The sequence below is a fragment of the Mustela nigripes genome, chromosome 8 (assembly GCF_022355385.1).
Source record: "Mustela nigripes isolate SB6536 chromosome 8, MUSNIG.SB6536, whole genome shotgun sequence".
NCBI lineage: Eukaryota > Metazoa > Chordata > Mammalia > Carnivora > Mustelidae > Mustela > Mustela nigripes.
The window spans coordinates 43,134,521-43,156,789 of record NC_081564.1 but is presented as its reverse complement, the minus strand read 5'-3'; the positions used below and the strand labels follow the sequence as shown (position 1 = coordinate 43,156,789).

The following is a 22,269-nucleotide window of genomic DNA, read 5'->3' as shown; positions in this document are numbered from 1 at the left end:
GTCCTGAACCATCATAATAGTCGTGCATCAGTAGGGAAAAGAAGCAGACCTCAACAAGCAGACCTCAACAGAGTACCAATTAATCTATACTATTTCCTTATATAACTCCTTGCATTCACAGAGCCTGCCTTTTTTTTTTTTTTTAAACCATTTCTAGATGTAGGGTGCTGATATAATTTATCATCCAAACCAGGAATGGAGACAGGATTGGCCAAGGCAAGTAAGACATCTGGTCACCCTACGTACACACCTGGGACACTATTCCTATCCATTAGAAGCCATGCTTCCTGCAACTCAGCCTAGATTACTTTATCAGATTTTCCTCTGGTCTATGAAAATGTAATATGTCCAGGTCAGGACTATTATAATTTTTATTTATTCCTTCCTTCAGCGATTACTGATCTCCTGCTATGTGGGAGGCCATGTGGCATCTGCTGGTCCCCTCCAGGAGCTAGTAGTACAGTGGTGCATAGGTCAGGATTAGAACCCTAGCTTCCCCTTACATACGGCACCTGGCTTTTCTGAGCCTCAGGCGTCCTACTTCATCAAATGGTGACAATAAAGTACTACAGAGAATAGTCACGGTTAAATGCACCCACGTATGTTAAGTGCCTGGCACAGAGGAAGTCCTATGTAAGGTGACTATGCTCAACAAAAGCCACCTATTTCTTACTTAAACACTTCATTTATAGTGAATTGTCTCACTATAGATAGAGCTAAGTCCACAAAACATTCAGTCAGCTCACTGAGCGGCCACCAGATGAGGACACCAAGGAAGACACTAGAAAGTGTAAACCAGGTAAATCTTTGTGTCTTGGGACTTTTCCAGTGAATAGAGGAGAGAATATTTTCACAAAGGGAAATGAAAAGAACCACATGAGTATTTTAAAAACCTGTGCTTAGTAATTCTGACTACACATTAAAATCATATGAAAAGCTCTTGCGGAAAAGCAGGACTCTACCACTTAACAGCTAAATGAGATGCTCTAGGCATAAAGTAAATAACGCTGAACAACGATAAAAGTAGTGTGTTTCACCTGTCAGTGAATTTGGTCCATGACGAAGCTGTGAAGCCTTTGCCATAGTCAGTAACAGACTATCAGCTAAGATCTTTCGAGTGTTTACCATGTGCCAGGTCCTGTACCAAGAACTCTGTGGGTGGGTTTGGTCCAAGACGGCCTTGGTCTCATAAAGGAAGACTTTGGGCTGGGACTGTAAAAGATAGAAAGGAAGAAGCAGAGCTTTTGGAGATGCAAAGGAGAGAATTTGGAAAATGCAGATGGAGCGAGCATTTTTGAATTGAGGACCAATAGAAGAAGGAACACATTTCAAAGTAAAGCAAGTGGTTTTATTTTATGTGTAGTTCACATGTCCTCTGTAGGTATTACTGAAAGAGAACACTCATCCAAAAAATCTTAAACTGCAAAATGTGTGGCTTTCATTGGCATTAACCAGAGGCCAACCTACATTCTGCCTTCATGGGGTTTTGTGTATCTGACTATATTCATAACACAGCTACAGTGAGACTCCATGGAAAATAAAACAAGAGTAGGTCTGAGTACATTCCTTCCACTTTGCCCTTCCTATCTCCTGACCTCTGCTCTGTTCCCTACAAAACCAGCAGTGAGTTCTCAGGGATCAGCCTGGAAGCAGCACTTTGGAATCTTCAATCTGGCTTTTGGATAAACAAGAATAAAAGAATCAACAATCAGAGAGAGACAGAGAGAGAGAGAGACAAAGAGGGAAAGATGATTAGATTTTAAGTTATAAAAATAAAATGAAAGCATGGCCTCATACAATGCAGATTCTCTCTAAGAGGAGTTATATGAACTAGGGTGATAGTTAGAAATGGAACAACTGTGAGAAAGCCAAGATTACGCAGGCAGGAAATAAACCCATCATGTCACACCATAGGATTTTTAAGATAAAAATTCTTTGGTGAGCTTTTTTTCAGAAAAACCCAAACCCCACTCCCCACGCTACCCCTTCCACACCAGGCTGCATTAGACAGGTAGGCCTTTCTTGATTTGTTAGACAACAACATTTCAGACTCCTACAGCATATAAGACCCTATTCAAGTGAAAGAGAGGAGGGACCAGCGTGAGCCCCCTGGGAGATGCTCTCAATTAAGGATTTGCATTTCTTCTAACACCTTCTGTTGCAGTCTGCATTTTTTTCCCTTATCATCTCGCTTTCATTCAAGTATTCAGGGTAATCCTCTGACAATAAAATCCTTCATTTATTGTGCAAAGTCTGTGCTAATTCATAGATCATCCTGACGCCTCTATTAATAACTAACACTGGAATTTCACATCATAGACCACAATGTCTCTACACGATCCTCCCTTAAGCAACCTTATGAATTCACTATCACCAGCATCACCATTTTACCTGTAAGAAGACGAAGGGGCAGAGCTTAAGTGGATAACTGAAGGGGGCTGGTGAAGTTGGCACAATGTTTCGATTCTAAATCCCATTTCTTATTCTGCTTCTTGAGGGGGAATATTCAGTTTTCTCACTTGCGTTGGGGTGAGCAGGATGGAGAAAGAAGCCATGCTTCAGAACTTTCGTTTTGTTATCCCGTTGGCTTCTGCTGACGTCTCTAACACCAGCGCTCACACCTCGGAGGCATCGAAGCACTCTATCTGTGCCTTCATGCTTTCCTTCTGCCCCTTCCTAGCACAGAGGATTGTGTTGGCTCTGCGAATCTCTAATACTCAAGCCTCCTGGGATGGACCCTGCAGAGGAGATCCCTCACCTCTCCCCACAGAATGATGAATGGTCCCAAAGTGCAACGGACCAACTTCAGGAGCCAAAAGAACAAAACCCAGCAAATTTAGTAATCCAGCAACAATAACGAGAAAAGCAAACTCCCAAGTATTATCAAGGGTCAGGCCCAAGCATGGAGACGCTCCAGACTGTTTGGTGTGTTAGAATTCCCACTGAGACCTTCAGCCATCCTCGCTGGCTTTTCTGTCTGTAATGTCTTACAGACTTCAGGGTTGGCCTCTGACAGTTCTGACATATCTGAACTAAGGCTAACCTCAGCTGGTTACTTGAAAGCCTGATAAGTTATACTGTACCTGTCAAAACCTTTCTCCTCTGAGACTCTCTCCCCTCTCTGATGGGACAACAACAACAGGGAAAAAAAAGAAGAAGAAAATGTATCTTCTTCCTTTGGCATATTCTCCTCGGCATAACTTGCTATCACATTATTCCAAATCCCAACTCATAACCAAAAGAAAATATAGACCACTTAGTTGAGGAGAAAATATATCTCAATTTACGCCAATTTTATAAGAGTTGTTGGCCTCCCTAGGAATATAAATTCTGCCTTTGAGCTGGGTAGGAGATGGCAGAAGCAATGTCCACGTTGTCAGGAAAGAAAGGCCTATCAATTTGCCCCATCACAGCTTCAACAAGTTTTCCTCATGTTCCCCAGAGTGGAAGTCATTCCTGCATATTGTCGCTCTCTGTCATCCACGAGAGATGACCTTGAACACTCACCCCAGTCCCTGGCCCCATTTTTGCGGTATGCCCCTTGTTAGCCCGAGTCAGCACCTAGTAAGGAACCCAGAGAGCATCATGCGGAATCTTTCTGGGAGGACCCTGGACCAAAGAAAGAACCCACTTCTCCAGTCATCTGTTCACGGTTCTGACTAGTGAGAGGAGACTTGACTTTCGATGACAGAACAGGTGGGAAGTTCAGGACTTAGCCCAATCCAGTAGGCATTACAACAAGCATTTATTAGTCAGATTGGCAAAGACTTGGAAAAGGAATGCATCATGAAAAAACTGAAATCCTAAACAGTTTCTACTCTTTGCTAACTTTTTGCTATCATAAGGCCTTGAAAAGATACTTTTTTTTGGTCACAATTCCTTACCTACAACAAGAAGGAAGGCTTACAGCTTTCCTTCAAGACTACTGGAACAGGAAGGAATTTTAAAACACTGCCACAAGTGGGGGGTGGGCTTAGTCGGGGAAGCCTCTGCCTTCTGCTCGGGTCAAGACCTGAGGGTCCTGGAATCTAGCCCCATGTTGGGCTCTCTGCTCATCAGGGAGCCTGCTTCTCTCTCTCACTCTCCCTCTGTGCTCTCTCTCTCTCAAATAAATAAATAAAATCTTTAAAAGAAGAAAAAGAAAAACTACCACAATGTAAGAATTGCCTGCATGTCACATAACAAATGACACTGTGAATGATTTGTTTCTGAGCAAATAGAATTTCGCCAGGTAGGCAAATACAATTATAAAAAGAAATTTGTGAGGAGTGCCCCCAGGGGAGGTCGGCACAAATATATGGATGTGCCCGGGACACGGCGCTACAGAAGACATCCTTGCCCTCTGGAAGCTTCGACTCAAGAGACCTCATTTTCATAATGATATTTTATGTTTCTTACATGAATATAGTCCTGTTTTAAAATGTAAACAGAAAAGCTCTTTAAAGCCCCGCCACCTTTTGCCCTCTCCTACTCCTGCTCCCACCCCTATTCCCCACCAGTCTTCTCTCTCTTCCAAAAGCCACCTCATATGAGCTCTTTGCTGTGTGTCCTGCTGGGCCTCGTTCTGGGCATTTACATGGATATGTGTATATAACTCTAGACTTTTAAATACACAGTTTATTATTTAAGGATTAAGGTATTTGACCTGAGGCACTTAAATATTATGGGAACCTCTGGATAAAAATGTAATTTCTGCAGCTGGTTTGTGCCCTTTACACAGTAGAAGCTAACTCCAGGGTAATTACAAAAGAAATCAGTACTATAGCTAACTCTCAATTATCCGGAGGCTCATTTTCCAGACTGGGAGCTCCTGAGGCATCCTGGCTTTCGCAAGCCTACCTGGGGACCCACAGCTTGGCTCTTTTACCTCTTATCAGCACCTCACCCAGAAAGCAAACTGGCTGGATTCGAAAGCCTCCAAGTATAATCATCTTTCCTTGTTACCCCTTTCGCTGGTGCACTCAAAAGCAGAGAATTTGGAAATTATGTTTTCTCTGGTTGTCTAAAATAAGATTTAGGTTTATCTGCAAATTCTACTTACTCACACCCCATAGCGCCTTCCTCCGCTGCCCACAAACACCACAGATAATCAACATTTGGCTTTGGCTGAGATTTATAGAGGAACATATCTGGATTTCCCTCTCTGCCCTGGTCTGCTAATGTCCAGTTGGCTGATGTTCAGGGCAAGATGCCAGGCCTATATTTTGGGGAAGGATCATCCAGAGAGATAGTGGCGGATGTGATTTGGCAGCTCTGTGAGATCTGGCATGTGATTTTACGTGCTGTGGTGTTATGTTTCTGAAACTCAGTACATGCACTTAGAAGGCTGTTCATCATCGCACAGAATATCCAGGCAGCACCTACTTGGCACCAGAGGCACCCCGAATGTCTTTAAAATGATATTTTAGCGAGAGTCCAGGAAAGGCGAAATGGAGTGGCACTGCTTGGTACTAATACGTTTTGCTGATACCGGCATTTTATGGGAAATTAGGATATTTTCCTGTTTGTACAGTCATAAGACATTCTGGAAAAAATGTACGATACATCTTATAATTGTTTTTAATTTACTCAGTGACAACTACAGCAAGCACATATTTTGAAATAAAATGATATTTCTTGGGCAAATACAAATGAAGATGAAAAAAGAAATCAGTATTAGAAGATTGCCTTCAGTCTTTGCCTTTCTCATTTTCTTGTATAATTCACATATGAAGAAGAACATTTTTTTTTAAGAGAGAGAAAGAGAGAATGGGGGTGGAGGGAGCAGAGGGAGAGGGAGAGAGAGAATCTTAAGCAGAGTCCACACGGAGGGCAAAACCAGAAGGGGGCTCAAACTCATGACCCTGAGACCCTGACCTGAGTCAGAATCAAGAGTCGGACACTTAACTGACTGAGCCACCCAGGTGTCCTGAGGAAGAAAAGTTGTTACCTTCTCTTCTGAGCAAAGCTGTCTTGCCTGCTGCTTACAAATCTTTCCAGGAATATTTTCCACTGGGATTTCTGGGATTTCTGATTTGTGATGATAGGTCCTGGCAGCAGGTTTTGGGAAGAGGTATCTCCATATAGGACGGTGAAACCCCAGGGCTTCATGTAGCCAAATATGTGATTATGTTGCTGTCATCAGAACAGATGCCCATGAATCACTCAAGAGAATAACGGGGTCCCACCTATTTTTAAAAGGATCCAACTGGCCTCAGTTTTGCCAAAAGAAGTCAGCAAAAATAGAGCAAGTGTGGCTCCTTGTCCCTTAAAATCATCAAGTAGCTTACAGGATTCAAGATATATCAAAGTAGACAGTTCATCTTCTGAGTTTGGGCAAGAAGTTGGGTTAAGAAGAGTAAAAAGTAACACGGAGCTGTCGTGAAATTGCCTCACAGGGGGCTGAATTTCCTCCCGTGTCAAAAGAGGGGGCAGGCAAATGACCTCGAAGGCCTCTTCAGTTCAAGAATTCGTAGGCTGCCAGCAGGATTTTCCCTACTTGGCCTTTTTCCCAGCAATAAAGTGATTAGAAGATTAGGAGGGGAGAAGGGTGAGTGAAATGAGAGTTCAGCATGTTTGGGAGAAAATGGTTCCCTTTCCCCGGTATCTTGTCCTCACACAGAGCCCAGCATCGCTCATAGGAGTCACTTCGAGGACACAGAAGCAAGGCTGGCATGAGTCACCCCAGGTGTGGGTCTGTAGCATTTTAACTTTGCTCTTTTCCCTTCCTCATCAGTAGCTAAGTTACTAAGAAAATAATTTCTTTGACTAAAAAATAAATAACCATAGGTATCTCTCACACTGTTGTGGGATTAAACAAGATCCTAATATTGGCTAAACCCATAGCAGTGTTATTGGCTCTAGGAAACAATAAATGTTGCTTAGCTATTGGTCACATTGGTGACAGCTCCCTTTTGTATATTCTCTTTAATTTATCAAGCAATTTCACTTAACTAAATCTTTCAACACATACTTAATGAATGCCTACTATGATGTGCCAGATACTTTTCTGAACACTAAAAATCCAGTAGTGATCAAGAGGGTCAAAGGCCCTACCCTCAGAATTTATGTTCTGGTTGGGGGAGAGAAATAGTAAACGGGAAAGTATGCTGGGTGAGGGGTCCAGAGTAAGTAGGAATGGGAGTCTGTTATATGATACAGAGTCATCTAGAAAGGCCTCTCTAGCTAGGACACATTGGAACAGATGCCGAAAAGAAGTAGCGGGTGAGCTCTGGGAATGTTCATGAGAAGGGCACTCTAGAGGGAGGGAACAGCAAATGCTAAGGCCCTGAGGTAGAAAAGGTGTTTGAAACTTTCAGTAAAGAGAGAGGAGTCCCATGTGCTGCCGCCAGGGGGCGGTGTGGGGTTAGTGATGAGAAGGAGGATGATTTTTGGCCTATAGCATGAAAGAATCCTGTGTTTTGGTCAGAGGCGGAGGCAAAGTTTTTGGAGGACCCTAAGCACTGAGACATTTAGTCTGATTTACACATTAAAAACATCACTCTAGCAGTAATGTGAGGAATAGGCTGCAATGCGGCAGCAGCAGAGGTCAGATAAGACTATAGTCAGAATCCGATCCAAGGGGGTGGCTTTGCCCAGGTTCGCAGCAGAAACAAGCAGTAGTCAGAGTCAGTCTTCAAGGTACAGCGAACATGATTTGCTAATAGGTTAGAGTTAACAAAGGAGAAAAGGAAAGAAATCAGTCAAGGGTGACTGACACTGAGCTTTTCGGATCTGGCCTTGGGAGGGTAGAATTGCCCTTTATCAAGATGGGAAAGACATTTACTCAAAACTCCCCTGTCCGGCAGATATCAGGAATAGGCCCATTTTACAGATGAGGAAGATGAGACACCGAGAGATTACTCAGATAAAGGGGTCCTCGCTGACGTAAGACATAGATAAGGACCCAGCAACTGGCAAAGCCTCATAAGCTCAGGTTTTAAATTAAATCGTAAAGTAGAAGATTGACGTGTCCTAAAAATCAGATAATGCTACTTTATTTCTGAAAGTTACCCTTTGGTGTTGGATGCCCACCTGGGTCCGGAAGGAAGATGAGTTCCTAGAAGTCTTGGCACTTCCATTTCTCTGCACCAGACTGCTTTTCAGTCATGGAAAAGGAGTAAAACAGAGCTCCTTCCTAAAAATGCCAGGCCAGCTCCTGGGTCCCCATACAAGTACCATCATGAGGAGAAGAGAGAAGACCATTTAGTAGCTCTGGAGGTTGGCATGGGGCAAATTTAGACAGTACAGGGGTTGTGTAGACAAGGAAATCTACAGGAACAGGATTTTTTTTGACTGGAGTATAGTTGATGTACAATATTATATCACTTTCAGGTGTGCAGCGTAATGATTCAACATTTATATGTGTTAAAAAATCACCCTGAGGGGTCCCTGGGTGGCTCAGTCGGTTAAGTGTCTGCCTTCGGCTCCGGTCATGATCCTGAGGTCCTGGGATCAAGTCCCACTTCGGGCTCTCTGCTCAGCAGGAAGCTGCTTCCCCCTCTCCTTCTACCTGCCTCTCCCCTGCTTGTGCTCTCTCTCACACACACTCTCTCTGTGTGTCAAATAAATGGATAAAATTTTTTTAAACATCACCATGGTAAGTCTAGTTACCGTGTGTCCCCACACAAAGTTACTACAGTGTTCTTGACTACGTTCCCTAAGCTGCACCTTTCATCCCCCTGATTTATTTATTTTATAACTGGAAGTTTGTACCTCTTAATCCCCTCCACCTATTTTTCCCATCCCCCATTCCTCTCTCCTCTGGCAACCACCAGCTGGTTCTCTGTATTTTTGAGTCTGTTTTTGTTTAGTTTTGTTTGTCCATTTGTTTTGTTTTTGAGATTCTACGTATAAGTGAAATCATATGGTATTTATCTTTCTCTTGTTTCACTTAGCATAATACTCCCGGGTTCATCCATGTTGTCACAAATAGCGAAATTTCATTCTCTTTTGTGGCTGAGTAATATTCCATTGTCTATATTTATATGCACCACATCGTCTTTATCCATTTTTCTGTCAGTGGACACGTGGGCTCCTTCTGTATCTTGGCTATTGTAAATAATGCTGTAATGGACATATAGGGGTGAGTATCTTTTCAATTTTCATTTCTTCCCGTAAGTATCACAAGGGGAATGACTGGATCCTAAAGTAGGTCTATTTTTTGGAAAAGATTTTATTTATTTGGGAGAGACAGAGGGAGAGCGCGGCCACGAGAAAGAGCATGAGCGGGCTGGGGGAGGAGCAGAGGGAGAGGGAGAAGTAGATGCCCTGCTGAGGAAGGCCCTCCCCCTCCCTGCCCCAACCAATGCAGGGCTTGATCTCAGGACTCTGGGATCACAGCCTGAGCTAAAAGCAGATGCTTAGCCAACCGAGCCACCCAGGTGCCGTGGGGGGTCTATTTTTAATTTTTAGAGGAATCTCCATACCATTTTCCATAGTGGCTGCACCAGTTTACGGGACAGGATTTGGGAGACAGAAGAGAACCTGCACAGAGAAAACTGAACTCCAGCAATGACCCAGAATCCTTGCATATGTAAATTCCACAGCCCCCCAATGTCTCACATACTGTTAATGTTCTCCATTTCCAGAGGAGGACAGCAAGGCCGGGGTGGGGGCTGGGGAGAGCAGTGAGGGGGCTTGGCTAAGGGCTCCCACAGCCTGTGAGGGCCGTGCCAGCCCTGAAACCAGGTCGGGGAGAGATTCAAGTCTGCTTTTCCGCCTTTTCTACATTGCCTCCCAGGACAGAGAGAGGACAAGTGAAGGTTGGAGGCACCAGAATGTAGCATGACCACCCGCATTATGGGGTCCTGAGATGGTTCTGGGCTCTAGTGCCCTCAAACCTAGACGTCTCACAAAGCAAGACATTGGGGGTGGAAGTGGGGGTTCGGTAGCTCGGTTTGGACCACTGTCTTGTCAAAAGTCAAAATATCTAACCAGTTAACTGGAGAAGAAAAGTTTCTTCAAATATTGAGCCTATTAGCAAAGTTGGGGGGGGGGGGGGTCTACATTTGAATTTCTTCAGAAGATAACTCTACCTTCTCCACCCAGTTAGGGAGTCTCCAGGCCATCTCAGAGGAAGCTGCCAAGAGGTTTGGTCCTCAGAGAGGAGCCAGAACTGCATCAATCAAATAAGTATCTATTCAGTGCTGACGTGCCCAGAGCTATGAGAGGCCAGCAAGACACCCTGGTCCCTGTCACCAATTTGTTTATAATCTGGCTAAACAGAGATGGGCTCACATAAAATGCTTTTGTAAGCAAGCCACTAAGATTGAAATGAAGGCCAGCCCAGAATGGGTACTTAACAAATATTTGTTGCAGGAATTGTTTGTTACAATGTGTAGGAGTTCAGGGAGGAGATCCGTGGGCCTTAGGACTGCTGGGAAGGCTTCGTGGCTCAGGGTGGGAATGTGGGATGTGTGCTGGAGAGAGAAGGTTTGAAGCCCAGGGAAAAGTATGCACAAAGCTTTTAACACTACTGAGTCTTGGGGAAAGTGGATAATGGACACAGGAAGGCTGTGTAATCTAAGGTCTCAGTTGCCTACTCACTTCTGTTGTGCTATGGACACCCCCTCATACTTCTGATACAAAGATCTACGCTCCTGACCCCCGACAGACGCACTTGGTCCAAAGCAGAGACTGACTGCCACGTGGGGAAGTGTGGAGAAATCCCGTGAGTTGCCTGTCCTGTCGCTAAATAAACCTGCTCTTGCCTGCAGCAGGCAACGGGTAGGTACAGCCAGGGCATGGCCGAGTTCTTGAAGGATGTGTAGAGAGGGATATAGCCCCAAACTAAAGAAGCTTAAGCTGTGGGACTCTCACGAGACAGGCCTCCAAGGCCTGGGAGAGGTCCAACAGGGTCCAAATGTGTTCATTCAGTCATGTTGTTTGTAAAATAATATATTTTCACTGCAATCAGGTCAGATCACTTTCTGTTTCCATTTCTGCTTTCCTTTCACTGCTCTGGGTCAGGAGGCCATGGGGTAGCTGCTGCATTTTTGAGATGAGGCAGTGAGGATGCGTTAAAGATATGTTTATTTGCCATTGAGTTGGATACATTGACGTGGGTGGTGGTAATCCCTGTGTATACCGAAGTTATTGCTAAGCGATCCCGGTATAGACAGGGATTCTAGGACCATTGTCATCCCTCTTGCTCCTGGTGTTGTGATGCAGAGCCCCAGGGCCAAAGAGGGTCCTGCAGTATGCTGGTGTCCCAAAATGCATGGGATAGGCAGGAGCAAATGGCTTGAAATAAATGCAGCCAGACAAATTCCTCCAAACGTCCCACACGTGAATGTGAATGGAAAGCCAAAGATTTGGTTCTAATTAACACCTTGTCAAAGTGGATGTTCTCTCCCGTCAAGACGTGAGGGGAGAACACTAACTAGGTCAGCAGTTCCCTCATGAAAATATGCTTTTTCCCCCTAGATCGGGAGATGTTCATAGTCTTTTTTTCTAATAATGAGTTGCTGTGATTTATTTTCTCATTCTAAATAAAATTTTACTTCCACATCTATGGTTTTTTTTTTAAAGATTTTTATTTATTTATTTGACAGAGAGAGATCACAAGTAGGCAGAGAGGCAGGCAGAGAGAGAGGAGGAAGCAGGCTCCCTGCTGAGCAGAGAGCCCGATGCGGGACTCGATCCCAGGACCCTGAGATCATGACCTGAGCCGAAGGCAGCGGCTTAACCCACTGAGCCACCCAGGCGCCCTCCACGTCTATGTTTTTATTTATAATTCTTACCGTTTTTTTAAAGAGGTCTTTTTCCAAGATCCCACAAGATCTTGAGGCCCCTAATTCAATGTCTCTATTAGCTTATGCACCTGAAAATTACTCTTGCAGAACCGTGGAAGGTATGGATTTCTGTGTCCGTGGCAGAGAAAGGCAAGATGCTACTATGGCTACCGGCAGACCGGTTCCAGACCACCAGGGTTCAAGGATGCCATATAAAGCATGAACCACAGTGCCATAAAAGGTACTTCCTAAATGTTTGATGTATTATTATTACTTTAGACATGTCACTTCTTGTTCTAAATACTTATTCAGATACTAGAATTACAAGATATAGAATTTTAAAAAATAATTTATAATCATATTTTATAATTAGTATGTAATAATATTTTAGCAATTTTTAAAAAGATTTTATTTGTTTATTTGACAGAGAGAGAGATCACAAGTAGGCAGAGAGGCAGGCAGAGGGAGAGGGAGAGGCAGGCTTCCCGCAGAGCAGAGAGCCAGATGTAGGACTCCATCCCAAGACCCTGAGCTGAAGGCAGAGGCTTAACCCACTGAGCCACCCAGCACCCCTCTTTTAACAATTTTTTAAAGGACTTTATTTATTTATTTGAGAAAGAGAGAGAGAGTGACATAACACAGCAGGGGGTAACAGCGGAGGGAGCCGAGGAAGCAGGCTTCCTGCTCAGTGAGGCTCCATCCGAGGATGTGGGGCTCCATCCCAGAACCCTGGGATCATGACCTTTGCCGAAGGCAGATGCTTAACTAACTGAGCCACCTAGATGCTCCAATATTTCAGCAATTTTTAACAAAAACATCACTTTAAAGTAGAGAATGAACTGAGCCTTTGTGCTCATTGCATTTGTTTCACATCACATTGTAGCATGAGGCTAGAGTTCAGGTGTCAGGTGAACTCAAGATGGGAAAAGCAAGGCAGAGAAGACTATATGAAGGTCAGAAGTCCCTTCAAGAATGGAATGATCCTTACTGCCCCACTGCTAAGCCAGGGAGTGCTTAGGGGCAGGAACAGGTCTTCAATTCACTAAGAGGATTTTACTGACCTCTTGTGGGAGAGAGAGATTGGTGCACCCAATAGAGACCCCAATTTGGTTACTTACAGTTCTTCAGGGAAATATTCAAGGAACCGAAAAGTGAAGTATGTTTTTTTGCTTTTTGGTTTTTGAGTTTTTTCTTTTTCTTTTCTTTTCTTTTCCTTCTTTTTTCTTTTTCTTTTTTTTTTTTTTCACTAACTGCCCAGGTTTGTTCTGTTCAACTTAAAATTCTCATTTCCAGTTACTTCTCACATCAGTTGTTGTTGTGACACACTTCAAGGTTTTCATCAAAGGCAGGAGGTATTGCTTTCAGAAACATGGCTCTTGGTTGTTTGGGAAAAAAAAGAAGGAAGGTAGGAAGAAAGGAAGAGAGGGAGGAAAGATAAGAAAAAGAAAACCAATTTTGAATCCTCACACAACTACTCCCTAAATGAAAGACAGTGAGCAATTTTTTTAATCTCTCTGAGCTCCCCATCCTCATAGACAAAATGAAACTCATTAGTGCTAGTGATTGAATCACATGATGCATATGAAGTACCTGTGCATGGCCCACAGTAGGCAATAAAATGAATGTCCATGTTGCTATCCTTAAACGTAATGATGTCATGTTTACTCATTATCCTGATGCTTGTAGACAGAACCTTTACACTCCTGCAAAGAACATATTTCTCTTCAATGAACAACTCTCTTAGTTGAAACCTGGTTTGACACAGTCTTTGATAATACACACAGATAAAAAACACTTTTTGTACAGGATGCTTTGTTTCCCTTGTGCAAGCAAAATTCCCCAGGAGGGAGGGGTTTGAAAGGGCAGAGAGAACACCGCCTCCCCTCCCCGGTGGAGCCAGCAGGACCGTCCTGGGCTCTGGTGTGTGTCTTCATTTATCTTTCCACAGGACGTGCCTAAGACCCCACTCAGAAGTAAATGCTCTTTGCTATAACTGGACGGAAACAATCCTTATTTTCCCAACCTGCAGTTTGAGGTTCCTAATGTTTCAGAGTAAGAAGTCCTCAGCATTCTTTGGAGGATGGATTCTCCCAAACAGGGAAATAGTAAGATGAAGGGAAGGGGCTTTGAATGAGCATATAAGCTAATTTGCTTTTGCCCCCCATAAGGTACCAGGGGTTGGGCACTACATCTTCACTCTTCTTTCCCTTTCTTCCCAGAGAAGGGGAGATGGGAGCTGAAGGATAAAAGGTATAATTAAACTGGAGAGACTGGGTTAGAGGGAACCAACCAGGCAGCTTGGAATAACTCAGCCATACCTCTGGAATGATTATCTTTCCAGGCAACCTTGACCTTCCAACTCATCAAGTAGGGCAGCTCAAGACTTTATCTGCCATTGTCCCAAGATGCCTAAGTTCAGGCATGATAACCTCCCCTACTTTTCCTTTCTTTGTGTCTCCCTAGAGAGCAATAGAAAAAAAAGAAACGTTCTATAAAGTATTAAAAGTCATTATTATTAAAATGTGAGAGGTTAGGTGGAGACTTCATACATAGACATACTTGTGTTTTGAAAAAATAAAGGGGTATCAAGATATTCATGTGTGCATTTCCTAATATTCATATAAAAACAGTGGAGGCTAAACCATATTATTTATATGGGGAATTAAGCATTGAAGGGACAGGGATGAAAGGCAGACTTCTTTGAACATATATTGTTTTATAGAACTCACTTTGTAACAATGTACCTGTATTACATAATTTAAAATGAAATTCAATAAATGAGTGAATAAAGCAACTCTAATATCCAAAAGTAAAAGTAAACTTGTATACCCAGTTGGTAGCATAACTACACATAAAGAGCTATTCTAGGAGACCTAAAAACACAGTAATTTGACTAAATATCCCCATGAGATATACCCTAATGAGAATTACTGCAAAAAAAAATTTTGTGTTTCAGAAACCATATTGCTGGTGATAACATTGTTTTGTGCAATAAAGAAAACACATTTTTAATGGTTGAAAAGAGATGTAGCTATAAGATCAATGAGGGTAAATAGCAAATAGTCCTAAACTTAAATTGGAAGTTTCAGCTTTTGTCCTTAAAAATGCTCCTGGAATGCCTGGGTGGCTCAGTTGGTTAAACACCCAATACTTGATTTCGGCTGAGGTCATGATTTCAGGGTGGTAAGATAGAGCCTGGTGTCGGCCTTAACACTTATCATGGAGTCTGCTTGAGATTCTCTCTCTCTATATCCTTCTGCACCTCCACCACTCCCTCTGAATAAATAGAATCTTTAAAAAAAAAAAAAAAGTGTTCTTAGCCCCTCCCATTGAAAAGGTCAAGAAACTATACTTTTGCCAATATCACACTGCTTTGATTACTTTAGCTTTTATAATCTTTGAGTCAAGAGTGCTTGTCCTATGACTTTGTTCTTCCTTGGTATAGTGTTGGCTATTCTGGGTCTTTTGCCTTTCCATGTAAGTGAATTTCAGGATCAGTTTATAGCAAAGTTGCAAGATATAAAGTTAACATACAAATGTTAACTGCTTTTTCATATAGCAACAATGACAAATTGGAATTTGAAATTTAAAAGAGTATCATTTAAGGAGAGAGGCAAGTTGGTGGAGGAGTAGCAGACTGAAATGACATCAGATCCCACAAGTTCAGCTAGATCATTATCAAACCATTCCGGACACCTACAAACTCAGCAGGTGATAGAAGAGAAGAAGAGTAGCAATTCTAGGAACAGAATATTGACCACTTTCTGAAGGATAGGACATGCAGAGAAGGGAATCCAAAACAATGGGAAGATAGACCATGGAGGGAGGGGCCAGCTCCTGGCAAGTGGCAGAGCAACCGAGCACAAAATCAGAACTTTTAGAAGTCTGCTCCACTGAAGACATTACTCCAGAGGCTAAGCGAGGTTGGAGCCCTCTTGGTGACAGTGTGGCCTCAGGTCCCGCAAGGTCCCCCAGAAGGATCAGGGGTGCCTGAGTGTGACAGAGCTGCCAGGTATTAGAGCAGGGAAGCCAACTACAGAGAAAGAACTTAAAAGTGAGCTTTCAGATCAAGGTTACCTTAAACCATGATCAAAGACACAGTCAGGACACTTCTCTTTGAGCAGGGACCCCACAAGTGGCAGATCCAGGGAGACTCACCTTCCTCTGAGAGGAGCAGTGTGGCAAGAATCTGTTGAGCTTGGAGACTCCAAATGGGGCTGTGTGCCAGAGATAGAAATGCTTGGTCACAGGCCAGGTGAGCATGGAGCAGGGCCGGAGACCAGGAAGACAGGAGGGATTGACTGCTTATCTCTGAGAATGCATTGAGGAGTGGGGACCCAAGCTCTCTGCTCCTCCAAGTCAGAGATTGGGAGGCCGCCATTTTCATTCCCATCCTCCAAAGCTCTACGGAAAGCGTTCAGGGAACAAAAGCTCAGAGAGCGAACCCGAGCAGATTACTTAGCGGGGTCCTTGGCAAGGATGGTGCAATTCCACCTCGGGCAGAGACATTTGAGTATCACTGCATCAGGCCCCTCCCCCAGAAGATTAGCAAGAACAACCAGCCAAGAACAAGCTCACTGATCAAGGAGAACAGTGGAACTCTAGAGCTAAGGGAAAGCAACACAGAGCATTCATGGCTTTTCCCCCATGATCCTTTAGTCTTGCAAAGTTAAATTTTTTTATTTTATTTTTTTTCTACTCTGCTTTTTCTAACTTTTCCTCTTTCCTCTTTTAGCGTTTTTTTTAAAGATTTATTTAATTTATTTATTTGACAGAGATCACAAGTTGGTGAGAGGCAGGCAGAGAGAGAGGAAGAAGCAGGCTCCCCGTAGAGCAGAGAGACCGATGCGGGGCTTGATCCCAGGACCCTGGGATCATGACCTGAGCTGAAGGCAGTGGCTTCATCCACTGAGCCACCCAGGTGCCCCTATTTTAGCATTTTTAAACTAGTTTATCTTAACAATACCTTTCTTTAAAAAAATATTTTTAAACCTTTATTGTTATAGTCCTATTTTATCCCTTCATTGTATTTAACCCTATTTTTTTGTATACATACAGGTTTTTTTCTTTTTTCTGAAAAATTTTGGGATACAATTTCTTCTAATCAAAATATACCCTAATCTAGCACATGGCTTTGTTCTAGTCTCCAACCTAAGCACATTCCCTCGGTTTTTTCCCCCTTTTTCCAACCAACCTATCAATTCCTTTTTTAGAAATTTTTAAAATTTTTACCTTTACAGACATAATCCATCCCTTCATCATGTTTACCCTTATTTTTGGTATAAGGTTTAAGGTTTTCTTTCTTTAAAATTTTGGGAGGTAATTTCTTCTAAGAGACCAAAATATACCCAAAATCAAGTGGGTGTCTCTGTTCTATTCACTAGTCTAATATAAATAATAAATAAATAAATAAATAAAAATAATAAATAAATATTATTAATAAATATAATTTTTAATTTTTTAATTTTTATTTCTTTTTTCCCACTTTTTCTCCCCCTGGTTTTGGATCTCTTCTGATTTGGCTAGAATACATTTTTCTGGGGCCTGTGCCACCCTTTTTGTGTTTTATTCTCTCATTCATATATTCTTATCTGGATTAAATGACAAGGCAGAAAAACTCACAGTAAAAAAAAGAGAGAGAGAGAGAGAGAGAGACAGTACTGGCAGCTAGGGACCTAATCAATAAGGACATTGGTAATATGTCAGAACTAGAGTTCCACATGACAATTCTCAAGGTGCTAGGTGGGCTTGAAAAAGGCATGGAAGATATTAGAGAAATGCTTTCTGGAGGAATAAAATTCCTTTCTGGAGAAGTAAAAGAACTAAAATCCAACCAAGTTGAAATTAAAAAAGTTATTAATGAGGTTCAATTAAAAAAATGGAGGCTCTTACTGCTGGAATAAATAAGACAGAAGAGAGAATTAGTGATATGGAAGATCAAATGAAGGAGAATAAAGAAGCTGAGCAAAAGAGAAACAAACAACTACTGGAGCAAAAAGAGAGAATTTGAGAGATAAGCGATACCATAAGATGAAACAGTATTAGAATAACTGGGATTCCAGAACAAGAAGAAGAAAGAGAGATGGGAGCAAAAGGTATATGAGGGAATTATAGTAGAGAACTTATTTCCCTAATATGGCAAAGGTAACAAGTATCAAAATCCAGGAGGCACAGAGAACATCCCTCAAAATCAATAAAAATAGGTCCACACCCCATCATCTAACAGTAAAACTTACAATTCTTAGTGACAAAGAGAAAATCCTGAAAGCAGCTCAGGACAAGAAGTCTGTAACATACAATGGTAGAAATATTAGATTGGCAGCGGACTTATCCGCAGAGAACTGGCAGGCCAGAAAGAATTAGCATGATATGTTCAGAGCACTAAACGAGAAAAATATGCAGCCAAGAATACTACATTAAGCTAGGCTATCACTGAAAATAGAAGGAGAGATGAAAAGCTTCCAGGACAAACAAAAATTAAAAGAATTTGCAAACACCAAACCATCCCTACAGGAAATATTGAAAGTGGTCCTCTAAAGGAAGAGAGAGCCTCAAACTAGTAGACCAGAAAGGAACAGAGACAATATACAGTGACAGTCACTTTACAGGCAATACAATGGCACTAAATTCATATCTTTCAATAGTTACCTGAATGTAAATGGGCTAAATGCCCCAATCAAAAGACACAGAGTATTAGAATGGATATAAAAACAAACCCCATCAATATGCTGTCTATAAGAAACTCATTTTAGACCCAAAGAAACACAAAAGAAACAAAAAAGAAAGAAAGAAAGAAAAGACCCAAAGACACCTCCAGATTTAAAGTGAGGGGGTGAAAACAATTTACCATGTTAATGGACATCAAAAGAAAGCTGGGGTGGCAATCCTTATATCAGATAAATCAGATTTTTAAGCCAAAGACTATAATAAGAGATGAGGAAGGACACTATATCATACTCATAGGGTCTGTCCAACAAGAAGATCTAACAATTTTAAATATCTATGCCCCAACATGGGAACAGCTAACATTTTTCTCTAGTGCACATGGAACATTCTCCAGAATAGATCACATCCTGAGTCACAAATCAGGTCTCAACTGGTACCAAAAGATTGGAATCATTCCCTGCATATTTTGAGACCACAATGCTCTGAAGCTAGAACTCAATCACAAGAGGAAAGTTGGAAAGAACTCAAATACGTGGAGGCTAACGAGCATCCTACTAAAGAATGAATGGGTTCACTAGGAAATTAAAGAAAAAATGAAAAAAAATTCATGGAAACAAATGAAAATGAAAACACAACTGTTCAAAATCCATGGAACACAGCAAGTCAGTCCTAAAAGGAAAGTATATAGCAATACAAGACTTTCTCAAGAAACAAGAAAGGTTTCAAGTACACAACCTAACCCTACACCTAAGGGAGCTGGAGAAAGAAGGGAAAAGAAAGCCTAAACACAGCAGGAGAGGAGAAATAATAAAGATCAGAGCAGAAATCAATGAAATAGAAACCAAAAGAATAGTAGAACAGACCAACAAAACTAGGAGCTTGTTCTTTGAAAGAATTAATAAGATTGATAAATTCCTGCCCAGACTTCTCCAAAAGAAAAGAGAAAGGACCCAAATAAATAAAATCATGAATGAAAGAGGAGAGATTACAACCAACACCAAAGAAATACAAACAATTATGAGAACATATTATGAGCAACTATTCGCCAGCAAATTTGACAATCTGGAAGAAATGGATGCATTCCTAAAAACGTATAAACTAACAAAGCTGAACCAGGAAGAAATAGAAAATCTGAACAGATACATAACCAGGAAGGAGATTGAAGCAGTCATCAAAAATCTCCCAACAAACAAGAAGCCAGGGCCAAATGGCTTCCCAGGGGAATTCTACCAAACATTTAAAGAAAATTAATACCTATTCTCCTGAAACGGTTCCAAAAAATAGAAATGGAAGGAAAACTTCCAAACCCATTTTATGAGGCCAGCATTACTTTAATCCCAAAACCAGACAAAGACCCCCACAAAAAGGAGAATTACAGACCAGTATCTTTGATGAACACAGATGCAAAATTTCTCACCAAAATACTAGCCAATAGGATCCAACAGTACCCGAAAAGGATTATTCACCATGACGTGGGATTTATTCCTGGGCTGCAAGGTTGGTTCAACATCCACAAATCATCAATGTGATACAACACATTAATAAAAGAAAGAACAAGAAACATATGATACTATCAACAGATGCTGAAAAAGCATTTGACAAAGTATAGCGTCCTTTCTTGATCAAAACCCTTCACAGTGTAGAGATAGAGGGTACATACCTCAATACCATAAAAGCCATCTATGAAAAACCCACAGCAAATATCATTCTTAATGGGGAAAAACTGAGAGTTTCCCCCTAAGGTCAGGAACATGGCAGGGATGTCCACTATCACCACTGCTTCTTCTAGTACTTCACAGTACTTCTAGTACTAGCCTCAGCACTCAGACATCTAAAGAAATAAAAGGCATCTGAATTGGCAAAGAAGAAGTCAAACTCTCGCTCTTTGCAGATGATATGATACTTTCTGTGGAAAACCCAAAGTCTCCACTCCAAAACTGCTAGAACTCAAACAGGAATTTGGTAAAGTGTCAGGATATAAAATCAATGCACAGAAATCAGTTGCATTTCTATACACCAACAGCAAGACAGAAGAAAGAGAAGTTAAGGAGTCAATCCCATTTACAATTGCACCCAAAACTGTAAGATACCTAGGAATAAACCTAACCAAAGAGGCAAAGAATCTGTACTCATAAAACTATAAAGTACTCATGAAAGAAATTGAGGAAGACACAAAGAAATGGAAAAACGTTCCATGCTCATGGATTGGAAGAACAAATTGTAAGTTTTTACAGGCGAGATACACATGACACCAGGCGAGATAGGCACCAGGCAAGGTTTATTAAAGGTGCTCTGGGGTGAAGTTCTGCAATGCAGGAGAGGAGAGTCAGGGAAGTCGCACCCAGGAGGGGGTCCAGTGGGTTTTTTATTTGGGTTAAGACAGGGCATAGGTTCACAGCCATATAAGGTAAGGTATTCAGGGCCTGGGTTCACAACTATATATGGTAAGGTATTTGGTGGTTGGAGGGTAGGGGGAGTTCTGATGTTCCTGTTTCTTGCATAGGTATCGGTTTACTTATGGTGAGGTGTCCTCAGCATACGTCCTTCCAGCGGGAGAGTCATGGATAAAGGAAAGGGGCAGCCTGAAAGATGGCAGCCTGGCGGCCATTTTATTGTTCCTCCTGTATTCCTGGAGCCACCAACCCAACCCAAATATTGTGAAAATGTCTATGCTACATAAAGTAATCTACACACTGAATGCAATCCCTATCAAAATACCATCCTTTTTAAAATTTTTTTCACAGAAATGCAACAAATAATCCTAAAATTTATATAGAACCAGAGAAGACCCTGAGTAGCCAGAGGAATGTTGAAAAAGAAAGCCAAAGTAATGGCATCACAATTCCAGACTTCAAGCTCTATTACAAAGCTGTCATCATCAAGACAGTATGGTACTGGCACAAAAACACAGATCAATGGAACAGAATAAAGAGCCCAGAAATAAACCCTCAACTCTATGGTCAACTAATTTTCGATAAAGCAGGAAAGAATGTCCAATGGAAAAAAAGTCTCTTTAACAAATGGTATTGGGAAACTTGGACAGCCACATGCAGAGAATGGTCCAAACTGGACCATTTTCTTACATCAGACACAAAAATAGACTCAAAATGGATGAAAGACCTCAATGTGAGATAGGAATCCATCAAAATCCTTGAGGAGAACACAGGCAGCAACCTCTTTGACCTCAACCACAGCAACTTCTTCCTAGAAATATCGCCAAAGGCAAGGGAAGCAAGGGCAAAAATGAATATTGGGATTTCATCAAGATCAAAAGTTTTCTCACAGCAAAGGAAACAGTCAACAAAACCAAAAGACAGCTGACAAAATGGGAGAAGATATTCGCAACTGACATATCAGATAAAAGGCTAGTATCCAAAATCTATAAAGAACTTACCAAACTCAACACCCAAAGAACAAATAACCCAATCAAGAAATGGGCAGAAGACATGAACAGACATTTCTGCAAAGAAGACATCCAGATGGCCAACAGACACATGAAAAAGTGCTCAACATCACTCGACATCAGGGAAATACAAACCAAAACCACAATGAGATACCACCTCACACCAGTCAGAATGGCTAATATTAACAAGTCAGGAAACAACAGATGTCAGAGAGGATGTGGAGAAAGGGGAACCCTCCTACACTGTTGGTGGGAATGTAAGCTGGGGCAGCCATTCTGGAAAACAGCATGGAGATTCCTCAAAAAGTTAAAAATAAAACTACCCTATGACCCAGCAATCACACTACTGGGAATTTACCCTAAAGAAACAAATGTAAGGACCTGAAGGGACATGTGCACCCAGATGATTATAGCAGTAATGTCCACAACAGCCAAACTATGGAAAGAACCTAGATGTCCATCAACGGATGAATAAATAAAGAAGAT

The 22,269-nt window shown here is 41.8% G+C and overlaps 1 protein-coding gene across 1 annotated transcript in view; it reads right to left on the bottom strand.

Annotated features, from left to right (window-relative positions):
• Nucleotides 1–264: 264 nt before the first annotated feature.
• The window catches only part of SNRPD1 (small nuclear ribonucleoprotein D1 polypeptide), a 273,414-nt gene continuing 251,409 nt past the window's right edge, over nt 265–22,269 (bottom strand). Inside the window, exon 4 of the mRNA XM_059408058.1 lies at nt 265–293. Coding sequence (XP_059264041.1) covers nt 265–293 — 29 coding nt within the window. The remainder of the gene's footprint in view (nt 294–22,269) is intronic.